This window comes from Scatophagus argus, chromosome 1 (genome assembly GCF_020382885.2).
Source record: "Scatophagus argus isolate fScaArg1 chromosome 1, fScaArg1.pri, whole genome shotgun sequence".
NCBI lineage: Eukaryota > Metazoa > Chordata > Actinopteri > Scatophagidae > Scatophagus > Scatophagus argus.
The window spans coordinates 16,124,963-16,148,321 of NC_058493.1; the positions used below are offsets into that span (position 1 = coordinate 16,124,963).

Here is a 23,359-nt window from a genome sequence, read left to right on the forward strand (position 1 = left end):
TAGAGTAACGTGGTTATGAACAGGGAAAGGGAATAGGACTATGAGCCATTTGGATAGATTTTTCATTTATTCATTACAACATTTCTAGAATTTTTATCATATTTATGTATGGATATATGTATGGATACATTATTTTTCTTAATCAACAAATACAATTTGTTTTTGAATGTTTATCTACTTCTTATTTTATGTTTTTCCTTATAATTATATGCTGATTCTATTTAATGTTATGTTTTTTAAATATTTGTTTTTACCAAAATATCACGTTACTGGGGCTGGGAGGAAGTGATTTGCTGAATGAGCAAGATCTGAGTACACACTGTACTGCAAAAAGCAAAGAAAAGCTTGCCTCACAGGAACCAATAAATGTGTTTGTGAACGGGTGTTGTGCGCCCTCTGCTGGCAAATCAGCACCTTCACTTCAGCTCTGCGTGAGAGTCAAACACACTGGAGAACTGAGTGTATAATACCCAGGTATAGTTCAGTGCAGTGTCAACCTGTTTGCATATGCTGTTCCTGGAAAAAACTACATTTTATTTATGAACAACACTGGATACATAGATGCATTGCTGAATAAGGGTAACTTCAGTTGTATGCATGCGTAATTACATGCATGTACAGTTTGTAGGTGGTTTTGTGTTTTGTCTGAAGCTCCTCACACCCCTGCTCTCCTTGTTGTTGCTTCTCGAGGTGTTTCTGTCTGCACAGGTGTCTCTGGTATGCAGTGGGGTGACTGGCAGCTTTGCCATGTCTGTGCACCTCAGTGCCAGTCTGTGGGGGCAGTCGGTAAGCCACTTGAAAGAGCTGTGGGGGACAGACAGACATTACCAATGGCATTTAGCAAGGAAGGTGAAACACACAGTTGAAAATATTTGTTATTTTGGTGGTAGAACACTGGAATAAAAGCATGTACATTCTTACTCACTGAAGAGTCAATACTGCCTAAATATCTGCTGTTCTATGGCCAGGCGCATGTTCAGAACTGTTATGATAGGTCAGTTTGATTTGCTCACATGATGAACTGTGAGAGATGAGAGAGGTGTTTGCAGAGGAAGCTCTTTGCTCATTTTGCTCGTCTTGAGTCAGGTCATCACCTGAGGGAGGAAAAGAAACTGGAGTAGACAGCATAAAAAGTGACTCAATCTTGATGTTTGTAAAAGCATAATACAGTTCAAAATTTTATATCTGCATAATTTAGGTCAGTTTCGTGCAAGTAAATCCTGTAACAGTGTCTCCTACCCTGTCTTGTTTTGGCTTCCTCTCCGAGTAGCATCTCCTGCAGCAGGTTGTCCAATCTGGCTTCACCCAGCAGCTGTGCTAAGTGGAGAGTCTCCACCATCTGCCAGGCCACACTCTGCAGGGGAGGCAGGATCAGGAGAAGCTCTCCAAACCTTCCCCGCTGCTCACAGGTTGTTTCTTCTAGTAGCAGGTGGGCCTGGAAACGCAGTTCTCGAACCACCTGAGGAACCTTTAAACCTGGACACTCTGTAATGCAAAGATAAGAGGACATATACTTAAGAGGAGACAGTACACTGTAAAGAAAACGTTTTATTGGGGAAAGGTTAACATTAACAGTGACAATATGATGCTGAATGAGAGACAGGCAAGTGAATGAACATCTAAAGTTTAATTGTATTGTGTTATAATTGCATATCACAATAAAAAGTAGGTCGTTTTCTGTAGGTGTAAAAATTCAGAGATGTGTCTGTTATTGCACCAATTGAGAGTCCTTTGCTGCTGACACTATCTCATTGTGAGGCATCCTTTTCTACAAATTGGATGACAGGTGACAGATAATGTGGTAATAAGCTGACATATACAAATCCTATTACAGAGCTCAATACTACCCTCACCCACAGCAGTATTATTTCATGGGCAAGAGTGTTTCCTGTTGATTGATGATGAGTGCTGGTTAAAAAAAAAACATCCAAAAAAACATACAAAAAAACCTCAGCAAATACACATATTTACTATTAAAGTCAAGCATTTTTCATCCATCCATTTTCTATACCGCTTATCCGTCAGGGTCGCGGGGGAGCTGGAGCCTATCCCAGCTGACTACGGGCGAGAGGCGGGGTACACCCTGGACTGGTCGCCAGTCAATCGCAGGGCCAACACACAAAGACAGACAACCACACACTCTCACACTCACACCTAGGGGCAATTTAGAGTAGCCAATTAACCTAATGTGCATGTTTTTTGGTATTGTGGGAGGAAGCCGGAGTACCCGGAGAAAACCCACGCAGGCACAGGGAGAACATGCAAACTCCACATAGAAGGGCCCAGGGATTCGAACCTGGAACCCTCTTGCTATGAGGCGACAGTGCTAACCACTGCACCACCGTGCCGCCCGTCAAGCATTTTTGATAAGTAGAATTAAAAAGGCAAAACTCAAATTTCTTTGTGTCAGTTTTTGCAGGTAAACAGACCTAGTCGTAGCTTTACTTTAAAAACATAATTAAATATTGTAACAATTTAGCTCTTATGCTTGTTATAATAAACCCAGACTACGACCAAAGTAAGGCCATTCTCTAAAATACCAGTCAAAAGAGGTATCTTTATATGAAATGACATATTGGACTGATTTTATTGAAAAGATGTTAATGATAAAGATAAAGATGATAATCACAACTAAATGTTATGGTGGTTATCTTTGCCAGGCTATGGTACACAGTTGAGTCAGTTTGCCACTTCAGTCCTCAAGCCTGCCTATTCTGCTGCTGCTTTGGATAAATGGGCCAATAAGCTCAGCAGCCAACCTCTTGCTGACTGCCAAGGACTTCACCACATACTAATATCATTAGACAAACTGCCCAAACACGCTTAAGCCAGGCCACTCAGACTAAACTACAGATACGAAAGGCCGAGAAAATAAACAAATCTGAGAAAGAACATCTAAAAAAGTTATTTTTTGTCAGATGAGATCAAGTGGCAGAACAGACACCACAATCCACAGACATGGACTGACCTGGAGCAAAGAATACAATTGTTCTAAGGCAAGCAAACTCTTTGTCTGTGATGTTCAGCTCTCTGAGAGGTTTGACCAGCTCTTCCTGAATTCTGAAAGCCAGTCTGGACACCTCTACCTCTGCACCTCCCAGGGGGACCACAAAGTCATTACCTGCTCAAGAAACATGAACAAAACCATTCATCTGCAAGTTATGTGAGCATGAAGATCACTGAAGATTCATGAACTATTTGGCAAATAACTGAATTAAAAAAAAAAAAATAAGCACAGAGCCAGGAGTAGGTTTTATCTGTCCTACCTAAAAGGATGAGATTATCATAAGGTAAAGAGCGTCTTGCTGCCCCCAGGATAAGATGTTCTGCAGAGTGGGCTTGTAACAGCTTTACCTGCAGGCAAACATACAAAAGCATGTCTCATGCTACTGTACCATCCAAAGTGTTAAAAACCTAACCTAAGCATCAACTAGAGCTGGCAGATGACACAAAGAATCAAGTCATCTGATATTAACTGTTATAATAGAATAAAAAGGGGCTTAGACCCTCATACCCTGTCATTTATTGATAGGCTGCAAAACTCTGGGATGTGTTTTGCCCATTCAACCAGCAGGAGGAGTTGCTGCTTCATGGACTCAAACACGACTCCCACGCAGGCTGTCTTCTTGGTGTTGATGTCCTGACTCCTAGGTGAGAGCTGAGCTGGGAACTGAGAGCGGCAAAGCATAATGTGAGTTCACAGTGAGCTCAGGTGATACTGCAATGTGGAAATGAACTTCAGAGAAGGTGTCTGAGCTTGTATGCGGGGAGGGAGATAAATGGGGGATGAGGAAGGTGATGATGCTGCGAGGTGTATGTAGTGCTTTGGCAATCGGAGAACTGTGGAGGTTAAATCAAGCCAAGGCAAGCAGGCAAGTTTTTTATTTTCCAATTTCTTTTTAACATATCAGGTGGACAAAGACCACGTGATGACCAGTTTGAAATAAACACCCCAGAAGCATATCAAGTGGTGCCTCCTTGGTCAATCATCTAATCTATTTCTGTGCATTCATTTTACATGCAAAAGTATATATCTGGTTGTTATTATGCATTTGAAGGTAATTGAACACTGGCACAGAATCCCAGACCTAGTGGTGCAATTAAACTAGCTATAATTAAATGGGGTCCCTTGGCAGTTTCCTCTTTTCTAAGGAGTAACTGAATCCAGCCTACAGTTAAACCTCCACAGAATCTAATGGCTGCCTGTCTAAAATCTAACCCATATCCTTTCCATCTTTATGATTTCCAGAAACTTTGTATGTGGGATGTTTAGCAACGGTGAGTTACCTGTTGCACACTGGCCTCTGCCCACAGCAGCACGCTGATGGACAGAGTGCCCGCTGTCTGTCCCTTGGCTTTGTGACTGTTGATGCAGTCTCTCTCATTCTGAACAGCTGGAGATTAAAGAGAGGAAAGAACCATCAGAAAAGTTTTTTAGGCTTCTCCAGACATCACCACTGCTCTCTGCTTTTTTATTTTTTTTTAAACTCAACTCGGCTGCAAACATCTCCTGAAAGAAAAGACCTACTCTTTGCCTTCACGAGGTCCCTCTATCCTCTTTGACGTTGAAGTTGCAGTTCCTGCCAGTGTTAGCCATGCCAAATGTCGCCTACTTTTCAAATGAGGCATAAAAAATCCCATTTTTATTTCACAAGTCTCCTGAAGTCTCTCTCTCTACTGTTCAGGTATTCAAGCGTATCTGTTTCAGGATGTAAAGTAGCATGCTGTGATAAAATCTCACAGTCCTGCATTTATCCTGCATAAAAAAAAGAGTAAAAAACAGAGGCCAAAAATTGTATTTATAACACCGATGGAAAGAATCTGCAACATTCTTTCTCCCTTTCTGCTGTCTCTTCAATCAACTCCTCCTTTCTATTATTTAACTACTTTATCTACTTCGCTCTCCCTGTCAAGAAAAAGTGGGAGGGAAGACGGAGAGAAGGAGACAAATATGGAGACAATCTTTCTGATACACCCTTTAAAGTATGTAGTATACTGAAACAAAGTTGTAGAAGGTAACGTATTAATCCTGCTGTGTAGACCTATCTTGATTTCATATATCTTGATCTGAAATTCCGGCGTTGACAGCAGCTTCTTATATTTACCGCTGACAATAAAAAAAGGGGCGTGGATGCCTGGATGCTTGATGGTGTGGATTTTGTTTAGCGGAGGAGATGTCATTACATGTTGATGACCCCTCTGTGACAGTCATTAGAAACAGAGCAATCTGGATGGCCTCAGACTGATTCCCAATATGGCTCTACAAAGTCAGACAACAGAACCGAGTGTCAGAGTAATCAGTCATCAGAGCTGTCCTCTCAGCAACCAATCAGGAGCGTATTAATCAAAACGGAGGAGAAGTGCAGGAGGCTCCCTCTGTGTGCAGTGACATGGTCCTGCATGACAATGTCCCAAATGAATCTTCTGGAGCACATCAGTTAAGTCTGGATTTGGAGTAAACAGTTACAGGAAGCGTGCTCAGAGGAAACATACAAACTGAGACGTGTGTGTGTGTGTGTGTTTTTTTTGTTTTTAGTTTTTTGTTTTTTTACCACAGCTGTACATCCATCCATGCATTTTCTATACCGCTTATCCGTCAGGGTCGTGGGGGAGCTGGAGCCTATCCCAGCTGACTACGGGCGAGAGGCGGGGTTCACCCTGGACTGGTCGCCAGTCAATCGCAGGGCCAACACACCAATTAACCTAATGTGCATGTTTTTGGTATTGTGGGAGGAATCCGGAGAACCCGGAGAAAACCCACGCAGGCACAGGGAGAACATGCAAACTCCACATGGAAAGGCCCAGACCGGGATTCGAACCTATGAGGCGACAGTGCTAACCACTGCACCACCGTGCCGCCCTCACAGCTGTACATCTGGCTTAATTTGTAATAAAAGTGATTTTACAGCATCTTATGCAAACCAGACAAATTAGTGAGGTAAACATTTAAATTAGTGGCCCTGGCCTTCACTTCAAGGAGTTGCCAGCAACATCTTTCCTGAAAACTGCAGAACAAATATTTGCCTATGCTCAGCAATGTTAATTATTCATGTGCGTGGACTCTTCATGGATCCTCCGATTGCATCACTTTCTCCCTGCTTATCTGTGGGGGTCTGTGGAGGATGAGGCCAAATGTATACACACCACACATAGACATATACAGTGAAATGAACAGATGGCACACTCATTGTTCCTCAAGAAGGTAACAAAAATATCTTTTCCTTTACTGAAGGACCCCTGATCTTCTCGTTTTTTTTTTCCCAGGACGTAAAGTTTTAAAGTTTTGGATATGTGAAACATTTATGCAGGATGTTGTGGTTTAATTTTGAAAATTTAGTCTGTGTATCAACAAGAAAGACAGAAAGGAAGAGGTATGTTTAAGAAGGGAGAAATATTCTCTCTGACCTTCCTTTCTCATTCCAGCCTTGAAACACTTCTGTAGTCTGCAGTAACGACACTGGTTCCTTTTGTCTTTATCCACAGTACATTGCCTGTTGAACCTGAAACAAATATGCAGTATATAAACTCAAATTCATATACATCTACAGCTGTGAGATTATCAGAAAAGAAACATAAAAACACTGTCGCACCCAACGCTCAAAGCTTTGGTGCAGCAGAACCAAAACTTTCATGTTTTTGATTTTCCAAGAATAAAAAACATGAAACTTTCCTTCCTTGCCAAAACTTGGTGCCTATGTTACCCACAATGCAACATGATCGCTAGCTTTTTGGTCAGAGACTAATGTATCCTTAACTGCGCTACGGAGGCATGGTAAGATCACTTCTTTCTGACTTCACAACCACAGATTTTTGCCTGTTTTAAATTTAAAACAGACTCAGCTGAGTTGTATGAGACTTTACGTAGCTCTCTGTAGAGCCACAGAAGGATTCATAAAACATTTTTCACATATGAAGTTGCACTCCAGAGGAACTGTACACAGGCTTTCGTTTTGGGAAATCAGTGGAGCTCCCTTCTACGTAATATTTTTTCAGAAGAGGACACAATCAGACATGTTTAATATTCTGAGGATTACATATTATTCTGAGGTTATATTTTGTTCTTGAGCGTTTACATGTTGTGACTTGACAACTCAGACACACTTTGCGAGGCAAGCTAAGACAAGACAGAATCTGTCGTCAGTCACCTTCTCAGATGGAAAAATAAATGGTTTTATCTCACCATGGATGTAGAGACCTCTTATATATGTCACAGCTTCCATGCCTGGACTGATCTCAGAAGTTGTTAGGTAAGGTTTTTCTATGTTACATCTGATCCTACTGTACAGTGTGTGAGATCTTTTAAACAGCAGACTTACCTCTCTCTTCAACTTGAATAAGAATAAGCTCAACTTATCGCTCCTGTTGTATATTGTTACAGTTTACTGTCACAACAGTGGTGGATATAAAGGTATAAAACCAACACAATGCTGTTGTATAGAGAAGGATCTAATTACCTGCAGCTGTACACGTGGTTGTTGCGAATGCTCCTCCTGAAGAAACCCTTGCAGCCATCACAGCTGGATGTACCATAATGTTTACCTGTAGCTCTGTCTGCGCATATTGAACACTGAAGCCGACCTCGATCACAGTGTGACAGTGATGAGGTGGGCGCAGACACCGGCAAGTCTGTCAATTAAAAGATGAAAGATGGTAGAAAACATCTAGATGTCTGACAAAATACAGTATACAGTAAAAACGCCTGAGGAGAAGTTTGAACAAGAGACAAGTGATAGACATTTGCATTGTAGGGGAGCAGGATTCTGTATGACCTTTAAGACATGGATCCCTTTTATTTGGTTGCAAATGAATAAGTAAATATCTCTGAGTCTAAACTAATAAGTCCCACAAGCACCGGAGGCAGATCACATAGCTGAGAGAACATCCACTTTGTAAAAAGCAGACAGGCACCTTGACAGAGATGATTATTCGTGATCCTTTTCATCAATGAAGGCACATAATGAATCTTATTCCACCGCTGTGAACAGACATAACCTTGTACATGGACAGAACTTTGCAGCGAGGTGTGACTGTGAACTTACAGCCCCTTAGGAATCACCTGGACACTGCTTTACAAGTCTGGCAGGAGCAGCAGTGATGATAATAAAAGCAGGGTTATATGTAGAGATATCACTGCTCTCTTTGACTGCCAGTGCCATGGGCCTCGAAGGAGCGCTGCTAGTTATTACTCAAGAGGAAGAGGAAACTCCCCATTTAATTAAAGCAGTTAGAGGTCAGCGGCAAGCCAAGGTCCAGTACTCTCCTCTGGCTAATTTTCCACTGGGCACTCTGTTTAAATTCAGTCTCCTTCCATGTTGCGTTAAATTGCATCCTGCCAGTGTTTGATTGCTGCAGGATTGTCTCTCTTTAAAGCACAGACAAATACACACACTCATGCTGCAGTTTCTTCCTGCACTGATGCTCACACTGTACCGACCGCAGGCTATAATGTATGTAAATTGCATATTTAGTTTAGGGAGATGAAGCAGCTAGGGATTACAATTTAACAAGGAAAATGCTTTCTGTGGTCAAAGATCAGTTAGATTGAATTAAGAGATTAGAATACATTTGCCTCGCAGTTATCTGGATTTGAAGCGCAGCCTGTTGGTAAAGCTCCTTCGTTTAAAGTGGCAAGGAAATGGCCCGATTCAACTAAGCAGAGCCCTAATTATAATGATGACAGAGGATAAGATTATGAAGAAAATTAGATCAGAATGTAAACTAATGTAAAAAGCTAAAACGATAAGTTCAAGGACAGAAAATTAATCGACAACTACTTCGATCACTGATTTACTGTTTACATTCTTTTAAGCCTGAATGCCAAATATTACCTGCTTCCAGGTTCTTACTTGTAATTATTAGCTGCTTTCTGTTTTCTGTCATTGTGAAGTATATATCATTGGATCACTGGATTCATTCATAATGAAAACAGTTCTTTGTTACAACCCTAAACTGGTATAACTCCAAAATGGATCTCTTTAGCATTTTGTGGAGCTGACGACTCTCATGAGGCCTGCTTGTAGACCAGAGTGATTAAGCTGAAGCTGTTCTCATAATACCTGTTGTATTTGTTTGCAGTGACTTCGCCATCATGTTGTTTAAATGCTTAGAGTCTGTGCTGCCGTGAGTGGACTCCAGGATAGTCCCAGTAAGCTTCATGGTTCCAAGGCTCTAAGGTTAGAAGGGTTTTGAGACTTCACCAGTATTCACTATAACATCCAGATCATCCATTCAGTTCAGTTCCTCTTCATCACAGGTATACCACATGGGGACCACACAAAATACTCTTCCTGTGTTGTTTTTGTCCTCTTGATCCACTCTAGCTGTGTTGAACGTCTTCAAAATGTCCCCTTTCAATGTTTGGGGTAAATTAAAAAGTTACTCCTTGATGGTTCACTTCAGCGATGACTACTGAAACTCAGCCCACTGTCTGTTTGCTTGTTTCTTATTGGTAAAGCATATACAGGTGAGAGTTCAGAGACTGACAAACAAAACTCACTGTGAGGAACGAAAACTGATAAGACCTGTGAGAAAGACATGTGACACAATATATTCATAACTAGTTTTAATAAGAAGATAAATGTCATCAAAAAAAAAAAAGTCAATAAATCCAAAGACAAGTTCAACGGTTGCATATTGGGACGTCTTTAATGAAAGTTTGAATGAAAATTTGCATGGTATTTTCTTAGGCAACCTTGGACAATCAATACAGCACAGAAGTGAGAGATACAGCATAAATAAACAGAGTGGGAGACTTCTGATAAAAGCGCACACGGGGTTAACCTTTGCTTTTAGTTTTGAGGTAAGTGATATTGTACAACACCATGCCTCATACCGGGAGCAACAACTGCTTCCAGCGTGTAGCCGTCTCCATGGTGTTGATCAAGAGTATGCTACTTTCATGAAAGAAAGAGATTTCATTCTGTTGTTCACCTTTGCCCAAAAATAGCGTGATATCATATCTTTGGTGATCAGCACTGCACTCCTGTGTGTTCACAAATGAAGCCAATCTATATCTGTTTGATTGAGCCAATGCAAGAGAGTTTGGCTGTCTGTTCAATTAATCTTGAAATGTCAGAGAAAAAGCAAAATTATTCACCCTGCATTGTTACAAACACCATGTTATATTTGTGAAATGTCCCTCAGAAAGCATAGATAAATCACCACGATACATTCATTACTCATTCGCTGAAAACTCCTTGTTTCTATTTGTGATCAAGAGAGTACACTCCATGGCATTTATAAAAGCCATGCTCAAAGTGCTTTACAAAGTGGAAATAACATTATGGTTAATTTTTTCATCAACATGTTTTCTTTCTGTGCAATAAAGTTTGATAACATTTAACTCCTTTATAATGGCACGTTAACGATTTCAGTGGACCATGTGTTCTCACATGCAGGACAGATGTACATCATGTTCCAGATTTTAGAAATAAGAGTTAGCGTGTGTGTGTGTGTGTGTGTGTACTTGGACATGTCTGAAAAAGGGAAAGACAGGGATAAAGGTGAATGTGGTCACACCATTTATTTTTTTTATTTTTTACAAATTATAACAAATTATATGTCAGACCACATATGAGCTTTCTCAGTACTGATATCCATCATACTTTGGTGTAATGGGATTTCCTGGGTGAGTAGCACTCCTTCCTTGAATGTCATGCTAGGCCGCAGGTCAGACCTCCACTGGCAGTGGATTGTACACTCAAGCTTTGTTTAGGTGATTGATAGATCATCAAAACCTCAAAGTCGTAAGAGGACTGCAGAGTAGGCTCCTATGCTCCGTGAGGTCCCATCAGGAAAGGGATTAAAAATGACTCATGAATACTGATTGTCTAGCTTTGTGCATCTAAAAAGCATCACCTTCAAAATAAAAAATATGTTACACAATAAAGCACATTTCTCCTTTTAAAGCCTTAACAAGTTGTTATGACTGAATATAATATTAATTAATTACAACAAAGATGTTAAATTTAACTTTGTTAATTTGTATTAATCAATTTATCCCTTTGGGTGGGGATATCAGTCATAAAGGTATACAACGGTCAGGACAAATGACAAGACAAGATTTTCTGTGTCCACTAGGGGGAGAGAAAGTACATCATATGTGGCCAAGCCTGCCTCAGTTTTAATCTGCATGAGCCGATGCTGACTGAAGCAGTGCACCATCAAGGTAGTCCTAAAACTCTGCTAGAGGTATAATCTGCCAGATATTTATTTGTGTGTTCCTAAACAGTATAACTACTACCCTGCATAATTGAAACGATTTATTTCAAGCATATGTAAGCACACTGAGGTTACACAAAATGATGCATTATCGAATCAATCAAGCATAATTAAGATGTGTTGACATGATGACTATTTTTTCTTCTAACTGGAACATTATTAGCTTATAAGCTCCCTTCCTAGCATGCAGTATTTGGTTAAAACAGCTCTCCTGAAACCTTTCGTTTGTTTGACTCAAGTCACATTAACTACACTTGTTATTTCTCTTTTTATAGTCTATATTCTTTAGATGAACTAGAAATCTCTTTCTATACTAAAATCAAAAAAGCTAACTTATAAGACACATGCAATATGCCACTCTTAGCTGTCCGGAGGATTCAGCAGAGTGCAGTTTTAAAAGTGAGAAGCAGGTATAGATGAAGAATAGGACTTCTATAAACAGGGAGCAAACTCCATTGTTTCGTAATTTATCATGCCTCAGGAGAAAAGAATCCTGTCTATTCTCAGGCCCTCTCCCCTGACCTGATATACAGGCTGCCTGTCAGTCTCCGAGCTCTGTCCAACTCCAAGTGTGACCCTCACATAAATAATTTATACTTTTCCAGAATTCACAGTAGAAATAAAAGACAGCAGTGCTGCATAACAGATACAGGTTAGAAAACACTAAATGAATGAAATGAAACATTCTGGAAATATTTGCTCTTTAGATAAGAGCATTTTCTGTGGAACATTTCTTTAAACCAAACAAGGTCTGACACATTTGTCTCTGTGAATTTGATGAATAAACCTAGATCTCAAATCTCCACCTGAATACCAATGCAATAATAATCCCTCAAAGATTAATATGATCTACAGAAAAGCACGAAAAAAATGAAACCACAGCCTTTGGAGTTTCATTCAAAAAAAAAAGAGGAAGGTAAAGTAAAGCAAAGCAGCAAAAAATGGTCATAAAAGCACGGTAAGCACATGATTTAGTGGGGCGATAAAGAGTAGAAAGGTGGCCATTCATCATAGAGGCTAGCTCACTAGGAGAGGGCCTGTCACAGACACCACCAGATCTGGGAAGCTTTGAGAGCAAGAGAGGGAGAGCCTCCACTTGCCCTCACAACATGTCTGCTCCAATGTCTTCTCCAGATGGACACATACAGACCATTGATGGGTGATGAGCGCTTTGTCTTTGCCGCTCTGCTACTCCATTGTCACAGCAGTGTTGAGGGATGAATGTTGTTAACTGCAAAGTAGACAAACAGGCTTGAGGAGACTTAGAGCTGCAGAACCAGAAAAAAAAAAAAACTTAAGCGTAGTAACTTCAGATTATATTGTAACAACACTGCAGAATACAGTAGAAACACTGACCTCATCAATGAACTGCAAATGCCTCTGATAAAGGATCCAAATTTGTCTTGTGTTTATAGTGTTGCTGGGTATAGTGACTGTGCTTAAGAGAAAGTGTAAAGCAAAGCAAAACTGTATCTCCATACATAAAGATTTATTTATCCCTCATTTCACTTACACATCAAGCCAGTTTGACAAATCAAGATGCCTGAGAGTGAATTCAGGTTTTAGGCGTACTTTTTACTTAAATGGTATTTGTTGTTTGCTTCTTTCAGCTCTTTCAGTTTTGATTTTCTTCTCCTGGATAAATACAGTGACTTTCCATTACTGATTACAAAGTCACAAATAGAAGAAAAACTTTGACCCTTCTATCCCTGTTTATTCCACTGTTCTGTAAGGATTTTACAGTTTTATTCAGCCAAACTGTGAATAAATTGTTATTATTATTCTCTGTTGTTTGAGACTGATGTTGTTGTTTTTTTTGTTTTTTTTTTTAAATATAACTTTACAAAAACATCCGTTTACTTTTTGCTTGATTTTCAGAAAGCAAAGACAACGTCACTTCCGGGTGTCATCGCAGGCTTAATTGAGACAGTCGCAGGTCGGTTAAACAGTTAAAAAAAAAAAAAGGAAAACTTCTCAGCTGTGCAGCAGACTCAAATCTTTTTTTGTTTCAGTTGGAGAGCAAAGACTCTGAGAAATGTGAACTGTGTCTACAAAAGAGCAGTAGGTGTTGTCAAACGACAGATTTTTAACACTAACGTTATCTTTTAACCCTTTTAGAAAAATGGTTAACGGCTAAAAAAAACCCCAACTCGCTTAGCGGTTTGTTACGTGAGACTGGAGGCTCCAAACGGGGCTTCAACATCCTCAAGTGCTGGCATCAGTTAAATCAAACGGACAGGCCTAAAACAGACATGTAGACTGGGTCACGCTAAATCCCTTCAAGTTTCTAGGTGAAAGGCTAAATAGATTTTTAGTAACCGAAAGTCTTCCGGATTTGTTTGAAGAGTTAGAAAACCATACTGACTCATGTGTAAGTGAGCCAGACTTCCATACACGCAAACGCAGCATCATTTGGGTGACAAAATCGTGCAGTTCATTGCTAGCTAAGGTGCTGTTGGCAACATGACTTTGATAAAACCCGTGTTATACCAGAGCCAGCATCGCTTTGTTTTCTATCTTTGTCCTCCACCGGCCAAGGCTTGTCAGTGAAACAATAAGGGTCAATGAAGGGAAATTGAAATGAGAAGTCAGTAACTTCAGTCATCTGTGTTGAGTCAAACTGCTATGGAGAAACGGTCTTTAATTTCTCTAATGCAGTAGTTAGAAACTTTTTGAGGACAATAAACGGTTTAATATTAGGCCACAGGTGGTTAAAAAGTGTTTCTCTTTTCTTTATCTCTTGCTTCATGTAAAATATATTCTAAGATCCAGTATTAATGTATAAATATAATTGAAATGACCCTGAAACATTTATTTTCTCATCTCACTTCTTTTAATGTTCCACAAAGTTTAGTCATTTCATATTTCTATATTGGAACTGCATTGTACAAAAAAAGATAGAATGTAGCCTGCTGGGTTTAGCAAGTTGCCTTTTTTTCCCGGTAGGTAGAATAGACCAACAAAATGAATTCCAGTTTAAATCAAGATGATCAGAGGGAAACAATGGCTGTCTGTATTACTAGGCTAGAGCAGTGTGACAATGTAAACAGTGAAGTGATCAAAAATTAGTCTACCGACATGAACTGAGTTTCTTGTTGGACACAGTGACTCGCTAAACTCTTGTCATCATTGTGTGCTTGTCAGACAACCAGTAGAGACTCTAGTTAGGCAATTCAGGCTAGCGGTTGTCCCTTATGTCTGGTTTTTATCCTAAACTAAGCCAACTGGCTGTTGTGCTGTGGCTTCTTAGTTGTCGTTTACATATGAGAATGGTATGGATCTCCTCACCTAGTTCTCGGCATGAAAGCAAACGAGCATATTTCCCAAAATGTCAAACAAATCTTCTGCATTTCAGATAGCTGCAGATGGTTCTGCATCCACCAAAGATTGTTTGAAAGTCAACCCCTCCACCCATGCCCCCCTCCTGTTTATAGTCTGAGGATATCATTAAGTTGCTTTTGGCCCCCCCCTTTGATAGTGATGGAAAAAAGTTGGTGTCACTAAATCCCAGTGATTTAGTCTAGTGGCTTCTTCAGTCTGAGCTGTTATAGTGATTATGCCCTTACACAACATCCTTTATTTAAACTCTCAAGATGGTGTCACCATGACCTTGAAACTGAATTTCTTCAAGTGCTGTTGATTAAGTAATTTGAGATGTGGGTCAAACAGAGTGATGCTAAGAGAAGTTAAAGGATTGCTCAAGAGGAGAACCCCTTCTGCCTGTTTCCTTGTCAGAATCAATAAAGCACTTTTTTGTGTGGCCTTCTCAAGACTCTTTCATATGCCACCCATCTGTTTTAAGGGGTTTTTTTGTTATGTAAACAGGAAACCCAACATGAACAAAAGTGTTTGGGCTTTGTGTGTCATAGTATGAACAGTTTGAAGTTGTATCTTAGCAGAATTGCTGTTCCTGAAGTGTCAGTGTAGGAAATGTGATTTGATTACTGAACTGTGGATGGATCTGTATCATTTTCTTCATGCTTATAATTTTTTTCTTTTTGAGGTCTGTGTCCATGACTGCAAATAAAAGAAAAACATACAATGTACCGAGAAGAATGATTTAAAGAAAAAAGGTCCTTTTTCCAAGGTCCTCTGTGAATGAGCATTTTAATTAGAACCACTTGCTCCCAAACCTGTACTTAATGTTTCCCATTAGTCATGTTTGAGGGATTACAGACAGCACCAATGAAACTCAAAGATTAAATGGAAAATGCAGATGTGTGAACAATGTGGCTTGTTTCATAGCTATCACAGCTTTTTAGTAATTTTTGAAAAATTAACTGGTTTTGACAAGGTTCTCCAAAGAAAAAGTCTGGAAGGGGTTTCTTGGTTGCAGGTCAGCAGGGGAGCACTCCAAGGAAGTTGAAAGATTTCACAAAAATATATATATATATTTTTCTTGTATTTCATATATGAGTTTGTGTAAACTTAACTGCAGTGGAAGCTGGCATGTTTTTCCTTTGCGACTGATTTAGACTGCTCTATGATGAAACAGCATGTACACAAAATGACAATGAAGAGCCACCATGATCATCTAGGCAGAGACAGATTGGCTCTAAACGGCACCTTGATTTCATCATCTGGTTAATGCGTAACTTTCATGAGGATGCAGACTCACTAATAATGTCCCTGTCATCAGGTTTGATATGCTGTAGTGTGTCTTGTGTGTGTGTTGTCTGTTGTTGGTGACCCTTGATCCAAGGTTGGTACCCCAGTCATTCAATCCTCTTAACTTCTTCCTCAGATGTACCGTAAATGTGGACTGGATACTGGATAGTTTCTGCCTCTTTATCGTTTGTGCCTTCGGTTCAAATATCAGAGTGGCCTGGCAGAGTGTCTGTGGTGTGGTGGTGTCTTTGAAAAGTATGCCGTAATTAGGTGGTGTATGTACTTTAGATGTGTCTTTAAATATGTGCTCCTTATTTGATCTTTCACACGTTTTTTTTTTTTTTTAATCGATCACCTGCAGTGGTATATCAGCAGTGTGATTCCTCATTTACAATGCAGTGAAGTGTATTATTCTAAAAGAAGATAAAAACGTTTTTCTTGCTTGTGTCTTGATGAGAGTCTGTGGAAGAAGTTGAGGGATGGAAAAGCAGTTCATTTTTATATAACATTCAGCTCCAGAGGAAGGAGAGCCAATGATCAGTAATGAGTTTGGCCGTTGGCCCAGTATGATTATTAAGAATTGCTACTGATAACAACGCACACTGTATGAATTATATCATGGCACTGGCATTTGTAATCACATCTTTGCTTTTCCCTCCTCTTTCTCTGTTTGACTGTTGACTCTCTGAGATTTTCAGACGGGGTAGGGAAAGGGATAGAAAAAAAGGGGTGAAAGGGTTTCAAAACCAGGTATGAAAGTATTTTTTTTATTTTTCGCTTTCAAGATTGTGGCATATTTATGCGGCCTTACTGTAGGAACACTCCATTTAATGTTATTTGCAGAAAGCACACGTTGTTCACATCAAGCTTACAAAAGCTGAAGGCAGAGCCATGTGATTGTGACCTCGCAGCTGAATGGCCAACCTGCATGAGGCAAATGGGATTCAGCATTTGTGAGAGCTCCACACAATTAATAAAAGAACCGGGTTATGAAAATAACAGAAAAATGTAGGGCTCGTCCAAAAGCTTTGTGTTGAGCAGCCTAAGGCACCAGCACAATGTTGAACAGGAGAGGCATGATATGATGCAACTACTTAATCTATCAAAACACTTGTTCAGTAACAGGAGAGAGAGAGAGAGAATAGTCCTGAGTAAGTTGTGTTTTCCAAAAATGTAACTCTGATCCCTCAAGATGTTATACACATGGTTGTGAATGTGAAATATTGCCTGCGTCATCACATTATCTTGAATCACATTATCTTCGGTACTCGGTCAGTGGTGTGCTTTTTTCCCCCTGCGGGTTTAAAACACTCCACCACAAGTGTTTTCATGCTGAAATTAATGCTGAGGAAGGGATATGTGATGTTTTTTTTTTTTTTTTTTTTTTTTTTTTTTTTTACACCTAAAGCTCAAATGTTATTGAAAAAACAAAGAAAAAAAAACATCGGTTAAAGTGATGCTTGTTATACAATATCTATCACACATAAGAATAAAGCTAGACGCCTGTATTGTCCTGACTACACAAGCGTAACCACTGACTCTTGGGGCTGAGTCAGATGAAAATGTGGTGTGCTTTTACTCTGCTCGGCCAAATGTGAAATAAATAAAAAGAAAGGAAAATGGCTGCTCTCTTGGCTGTACCCTTGGTCCCTTGCTCTTTGTTAAAACCATATCTCTGCTGCTCCATTGCCCCCAGCTACATTAAATCCCATTAAATTCACCTTCATTAAAGCAGTCCTCTCCACTCCTTGCAGCAGCCCTGGTGCGGGCCTCTCAAGGACAGAGCAGTAATGAGGGTGGACTGGATTTAACCTTGAAGAGTACAGGTTTTCATTTCCAAATCAATAACTTATGGTTCAAAACTGCCACTAGATCCAGGCTATAATTTTCAAGCATTAATTGTGCGGATTATGTTTCTCCAACAGTGAAAAGGTATTTAACTTTAAGCTGCAGTGTAGATATTGCATTTAACATTTTTCTTTCTTTTCTTTTTTTTTTACAATAGGAATTGTCAGCTTGCACATTTTCTATACTTTGTGCGTCTATGTACACTTTGTGGCGCAGATGGTATAACTTAGGGAGATTGTATTTCAAAGACTCTGTGAGTCTAAGTAATTATGCTGTTGGTGCAATTTTGTGCAGTGAAACCAAGCAGAGGGCAATAGGCTGGAATTTCTCCTTCTTCTCAGTCCAGTATTGCAGTATAGTGTCATCAGTCACTCCAAAGAAGTAGGAATATAAGAAATCTCCTCTGCAGTTGTGTAAGGAGAGTTTTGGCAGTTACCTGCTGTCAGAAGAAGTAGGAAAACATGAATTATGAATGAAAAAATTAACAAGTGGATGACAGCAGGGACAAGAGGAAAAGAATAAAATAAACCCCAGACCTACAGTAAAGGAGTGAACTTGTTTCAACTCCTGTAATTCTCCACATTTTAATGGGACATTCTCCATAGTGGGGTTTGCTGTCATTGTCATACGACTGTGTGGAAAGCATTAACTTGTCCTGCGGTGATAATTTCTGCCCGACATGTTCATAATATGAAATATTGGATCTTTTAAGAAGACGGGGAGGGCTGAGGCTGTGGTGATCACTGGAGCTTAATTTTTTAATCAACTTCTCTCTTTAAATGAAGCTTTATTAAATTACAAAGCTCACACATAGGGAGTAGGACACAGGCAGAGATGGCCCAGTGTAAAAAAGAAAAAAAAAAAAAAAAAGGAGCTTTGTGGGATAATTAAATAAAATTAATAAAAAAACCTTCCGCTAGCGTAGTTCGAGGAGAATGGGACAGAGAGGAAACCCGGTAGCCATTTCATGCTCTGGTTTTCTTTCACTCTTTTTCATTACAGTCTCAGGAAATTTACCATGTGGAATTATGAAAAGAAGAAAGGGATGCAATGTCTACACGATATTGATGGATAGTAATCTAGACACAGTTATATTCAGGGTCTTTACACGCTCATTTTCATGCACAGTGTACAGAGAAATTAAATGGGCTTATTGTTGCTGCCAGAGAAAGGAGATATGACAACAGTTGGTTAAGGTTTAAGGTTCTCACAATGCAAATAACATTGGCAACCTTCACAGCTCAGCAAAGGTGATCTATCAGTGAAGATCAACTTTCCTGACACCAGTCCACCAATGATTTTCTTCATTAATAGCACTCGACCTGAGTAACATGTAAGGCTGTGCTTAGACCAAGGATGTGGCAAAGAAGTTGAACATGGCTCCACTTGTGTTGACACCCAACAAGATGTTGTGTTGACCAATCAGTTTCATTCCTGTACACGTTCCTGGTAGATTATCTGTAAGCATATTTCTTTTAATCATTTTTTTGATCATTATTACAAAAAATAAATAGTTGCCATTGTGACAAGTGTCCAGAGTTATAAAGTCCTGTCTCTGATAAACCCTCAAACTCATGAGTCCTTTAAGTCCAGCTGGACTTCCTGCATTATATTTCATTGTCTCACTAGTCCCCCCCCCCCCCAGGGCTCGTCTTGTTTAAACACAGGGCTGTTTTCAGTCTAAATCCCTCGAAGTCATTCAAATGATGCATTATATCTGTCTAAAGCATTTGACTTGAATGACAGCTGACCAGGGTAAAAGGTTTCAGGAAATGTGCACTTCAATGCATTTCGAAGTGGAATCTATTACACAAATTTTTGTGCTCCAATGATTAAGGGATCTTGATAGAGCAAAAATAAAGAAACCCAACCCTGGCACTGCTGCATATATATATATATATATATATATATATATATATATATATATATATATATATGTATATATATGTATATATATATATATATATATATATATATATATATATATATATATATGTATATATATATATATATATATATATATATGTATATATATATATATATATATATATATATGTATATATATATATATATATATATTTTCTGCCATGTACAATGCACACACTGAAGAAACAGCTTTCGATGATAAGGCACACATTATCTAACAGTTGTTTCTTCTTTCCCAACCTGCATATCTATCAAGATCTGTGTTGTATCACATGGAACTCAGTTTTACATTTTTTCCTCACCTTTCCTCAGAGTGGTGCACGTTGGACTGGCTCAAAGTAGTGTCACTGTGCCATCAAATTAGACAGGACACTGGTAGTAGTCTTAAATGAGGTTTCTCTGGAAATATCATGAGGATTCCTAAAGGAATCTTTTTCTGGAAGAGATACATTTGGTTGTTTTTGGCCTCAACCTGACTCTGACCACACAGTGACAGTGTTCAGTCTGCTAGAAATCTTGGTTAACCAAAGTCCAATCCACAGTTCCTAAGAATTGCCAATAGAGAGCATACAGTCTCAAATTCATTAACAGTATGATTGATGTGGTGTTTCACATTGACTGGTTGTATTATTCTAGCTGCATTCTTGCCTTGACAGACATGTATTGAGATAGAAGTATGTCAGCCAATGATAATATTGTTCAGAGCTATTAATTCAAGGAGCAGAGTGGTTAAAGTATTAGTAGTATTTGTCACCGCTCATTTAATTAGACTTTGTTTTTGATGCTTCCTCTTCCTGGTTCCGCTTCGCTCTTTAACAATGCAGTCAGACTTCTTAGTTCATCTCAAACCTCAGGATCAAGGCCATAGTGTGCAGATGAGTAAATAAAGATTAAATGTGAGCATCCTGCAAGGTTAGCATTGGAACTAAACAGCTCCCTCTTCAACATGTAGTGATGTGTTGTCATTGCTTGGACAGTCACACTGACCACATTTGTCTCCAACTGCAAAATATGAGAACGGTATTATCTCTTTAAGTTGACAGCTTTTGTCTCATGTTTCCAGCGAAGCAGGATTTTACTATATCCTAACTGTTTTTTTTTCTTTATTATTGCCTACTATAGAAAATGTCATTGACCTACTTGCCATACTTTGCTATTGCCTTTAACATCTTACACATCTGTCCTTGACATTTTGTGCAGGCTCATGATTATATTAAGAGGTCCCACATTGTGCTAGGGGCTATTGCTTTAACATGTTGTGTTTTTTTTAGAACTGTCTTTCATTTTCAGAAATTCAACTGATGAGAAATTTTAGAGAAAAAAGATGCCTCTTTTTTGAGAGGCACAGCTGTCCTTGAAGTGGTTTATTTTGTGCTTACTACTTTAATTACTCTGAGCTAATGCTCCTTTGAATAGTCCTTTTTGAGCTGCTTCTGTCTCTAGGGCACTTTGTTTAATGAGTTTTAGTAATGTAACTGCATGCGCAGATTAGTTGGAAGCTTTGGTAGCTTTAATGGTCCCTAAGATTAGCTTGAAATCTCAAACTATGGTGCTTTGGATCCCCATAGTTAACAACAGAGATCAATCTCTTCCTTGACCAGGAACAACATGTCAGGTGCTTAAACAAAAGTATTCTGAAGAATTAGACATTAGAGACATTTAAAAGGGACAGTTCACCCCAGAATCAAAATTACATATTTTTCCTCGTACCTGTTGTGCTATTTATCCATCTAGATTGTTTTGGTGTCAGTTGCCGGGTTTGGAGATTTCAGCTGTAGAAATGTTTGCTTTCTTTTGAATATAATGGACCTAAATTGCACCTCATGGCACTACATTTGAAAATCCAACAACATTGAACAACACTGTATCACCATGCCCGAAAAGAAAATGTACGTCTACTCATGGAACTGAGACTTGTGCTCATGACAGGGCGGGATGTAAACATTGATGGCATCCTCCACAGTTAAGCTGTAACAATAACTAGCTTAGTTAGTTAGCCGCTTCCCTCTGCGTGGTGACAGGGAAAGAGAGTATTTCCTACATGAAACTGCTAACAAAAAGGTCTGTGGATTATCTTGAGTAACCAGGTCATTTCTGGGTAGAGACATTGCTGGTGAATTTGTCGGACTTATTTTTGGTGCTACGAGCTTCACAAATGAAGTGCCTCCTTCTCTACAACTGAAAGACATGTATTTTTGGTTTTGTGGTGAATTGTCCCTTTAAAGATATTTTGATTGTAATTGAACTCAACATTCAACAACAATGTTGTTGTTGAATGTTGTTATTTGGCACTTCTGTATTGATGCGTTGTAGTCTTTTTCCTAGGACAGCATTCATTGATATCTTAGATATAGACGGGAGAGCTTGTTCCAAGCTTCACTTATGTCAAGCTCATTAGTGAATTAACAAGAAAAAATAGGATGACTGGCCCTACTCTCACATTATCTCCATGCACTCTTTGTTCTGTGCCAGCACAGGAGACAGGTCTGACTGAACTCACTCCATTTTCTGTGATGGATGAAAAAATGTTGTGGGGTTGATGAATTTTTAAAAACCTACCAGGATCATCAAAGGCTGGCCTTAGCTGTACAAAGCTGGTTGGTAGTCTTGCTAAACATACTGCTGGAGGAAGCATTTTCACATGCCTAGTATCTGCTATAATTAATAAAAAAAATAATAGTTTTTCCTCAAACATTTCTGTGATTAGCATTTATCTGGCCATCTTATTTATTTATTTTTTTTGTTTTTGTCTCTCACTGAAAATTGCATTTGACACCAGAACAGACAATAGCAGGTAGCAGCATGCAGTAGCGTGTCTCAGCACTACACATGGGCTGAATTTCTTCACGTTTTATTAGGACTGTTTACAGATGTCACCAATCAGAACTCCCTGAAAATGGACAAACTCCTGTACTTCATATCATGTTGTGATACGAGGTATAAAAAAAAGAGCTCTAAATTTATCTGTGTGTAACTTTATCGGAGTGAAATTAAATTAAATTGATCTAATATCCTTCCATAGTCTAACATGTTTTGATTGATTGCCTTGTTGTTTGTCTAATCTAGCTTTTGTTCTTTTGTTGTCTTTTGCGCAATGCATGCTCAACTGAAATGTAGCCCTTGTGACCTTGTGAATAGAAATGCTGGAGTAAAAACACTAAAACAATGTGCCTTGAATGTATCTAAAATTGATGTAAATTGAAAAATACACTGTAGTATCTGCAGCAGATTTCCAAAAGACATCCTGTCAACTTGGTCTTGTGCATTTTTACAACTTCTTCCTTCAGTATAAAGTGGTCATGTTGTGCGTTTCTCTATTGATTTTCTCTGAAAAATGTCAAAACTGGAATGTGATCAGTAAACCCTATACTTAGCTATGCTTTTAAGGAAAATAAAAAACCTTTGGTGCTCACAATGCACCCACTTCACTCGTCCTTCCTTAGCATGACATCTCATGTCAGTTACAAAATCTTTGGCTGAACTTCAAAGCTGAAAATACAGTAAAATCATATTTCAGCACCTGATGTTGTGCTTATACTCACCACAGAGCGTGTAGTTAGGCTAATTCAGTTAGCCCAAACCTCTTCCAGCCAGGGCTCTGAAGTTTCACACGTGTGCCCGGTGTGTTGTGAAATTGCAAACACTTTTATGTCTCTCTGTCTGTCAAACATTATGATGTTCGGATTTCTACCCCACTGGCAGTGTCTTTTAATTAGATTATACTGGAGGAATAACCAGAGTTCAGAATGCCAATTTG

General features: G+C 39.2%; 2 protein-coding genes across 9 annotated transcripts in view; one reads left to right on the plus strand and one right to left on the minus strand.

Moving 5' to 3' along the window:
- Positions 1–508: 508 nt before the first annotated feature.
- On the minus strand, positions 509–9,283 carry hnf4b (hepatic nuclear factor 4, beta). Of its 5 annotated transcripts, none has more exons than XM_046386963.1 (10): positions 9,057–9,283; positions 7,455–7,626; positions 6,406–6,500; positions 4,288–4,394; positions 3,515–3,670; positions 3,267–3,354; positions 2,969–3,121; positions 1,240–1,485; positions 1,014–1,094; positions 509–804 (listed from the first exon to the last, which is right to left on the minus strand). In XM_046386963.1, exons 1-10 carry the CDS (start codon positions 9,154–9,156, stop codon positions 761–763), a joined length of 1,242 nt encoding a protein of 413 aa, XP_046242919.1. In that variant the 5' UTR covers positions 9,157–9,283; the 3' UTR covers positions 509–760. The 5 variants fall into 5 exon arrangements, with proteins under 5 accessions (XP_046242919.1, XP_046242901.1, XP_046242910.1 ...); XM_046386945.1 differs by having other exon boundaries at positions 926–1,094; XM_046386954.1 differs by having other exon boundaries at positions 1,014–1,112.
- Positions 9,284–13,112: 3,829 nt separating this feature from the next.
- The window catches only part of zfhx3b (zinc finger homeobox 3b), a 328,411-nt gene continuing 318,164 nt past the window's right edge, over positions 13,113–23,359 (plus strand). For 2 of the 4 annotated variants that reach the window (XM_046387010.1, XM_046387019.1), the window contains exon 1: positions 13,177–13,281. The gene's annotated coding sequence lies outside the window, so the exon portion shown is untranslated. Of the gene's footprint in view, positions 13,282–23,359 lie in introns of all 4 variants that reach the window. The other 2 variants (XM_046386999.1, XM_046386989.1) reach the window with 2 other exon arrangements.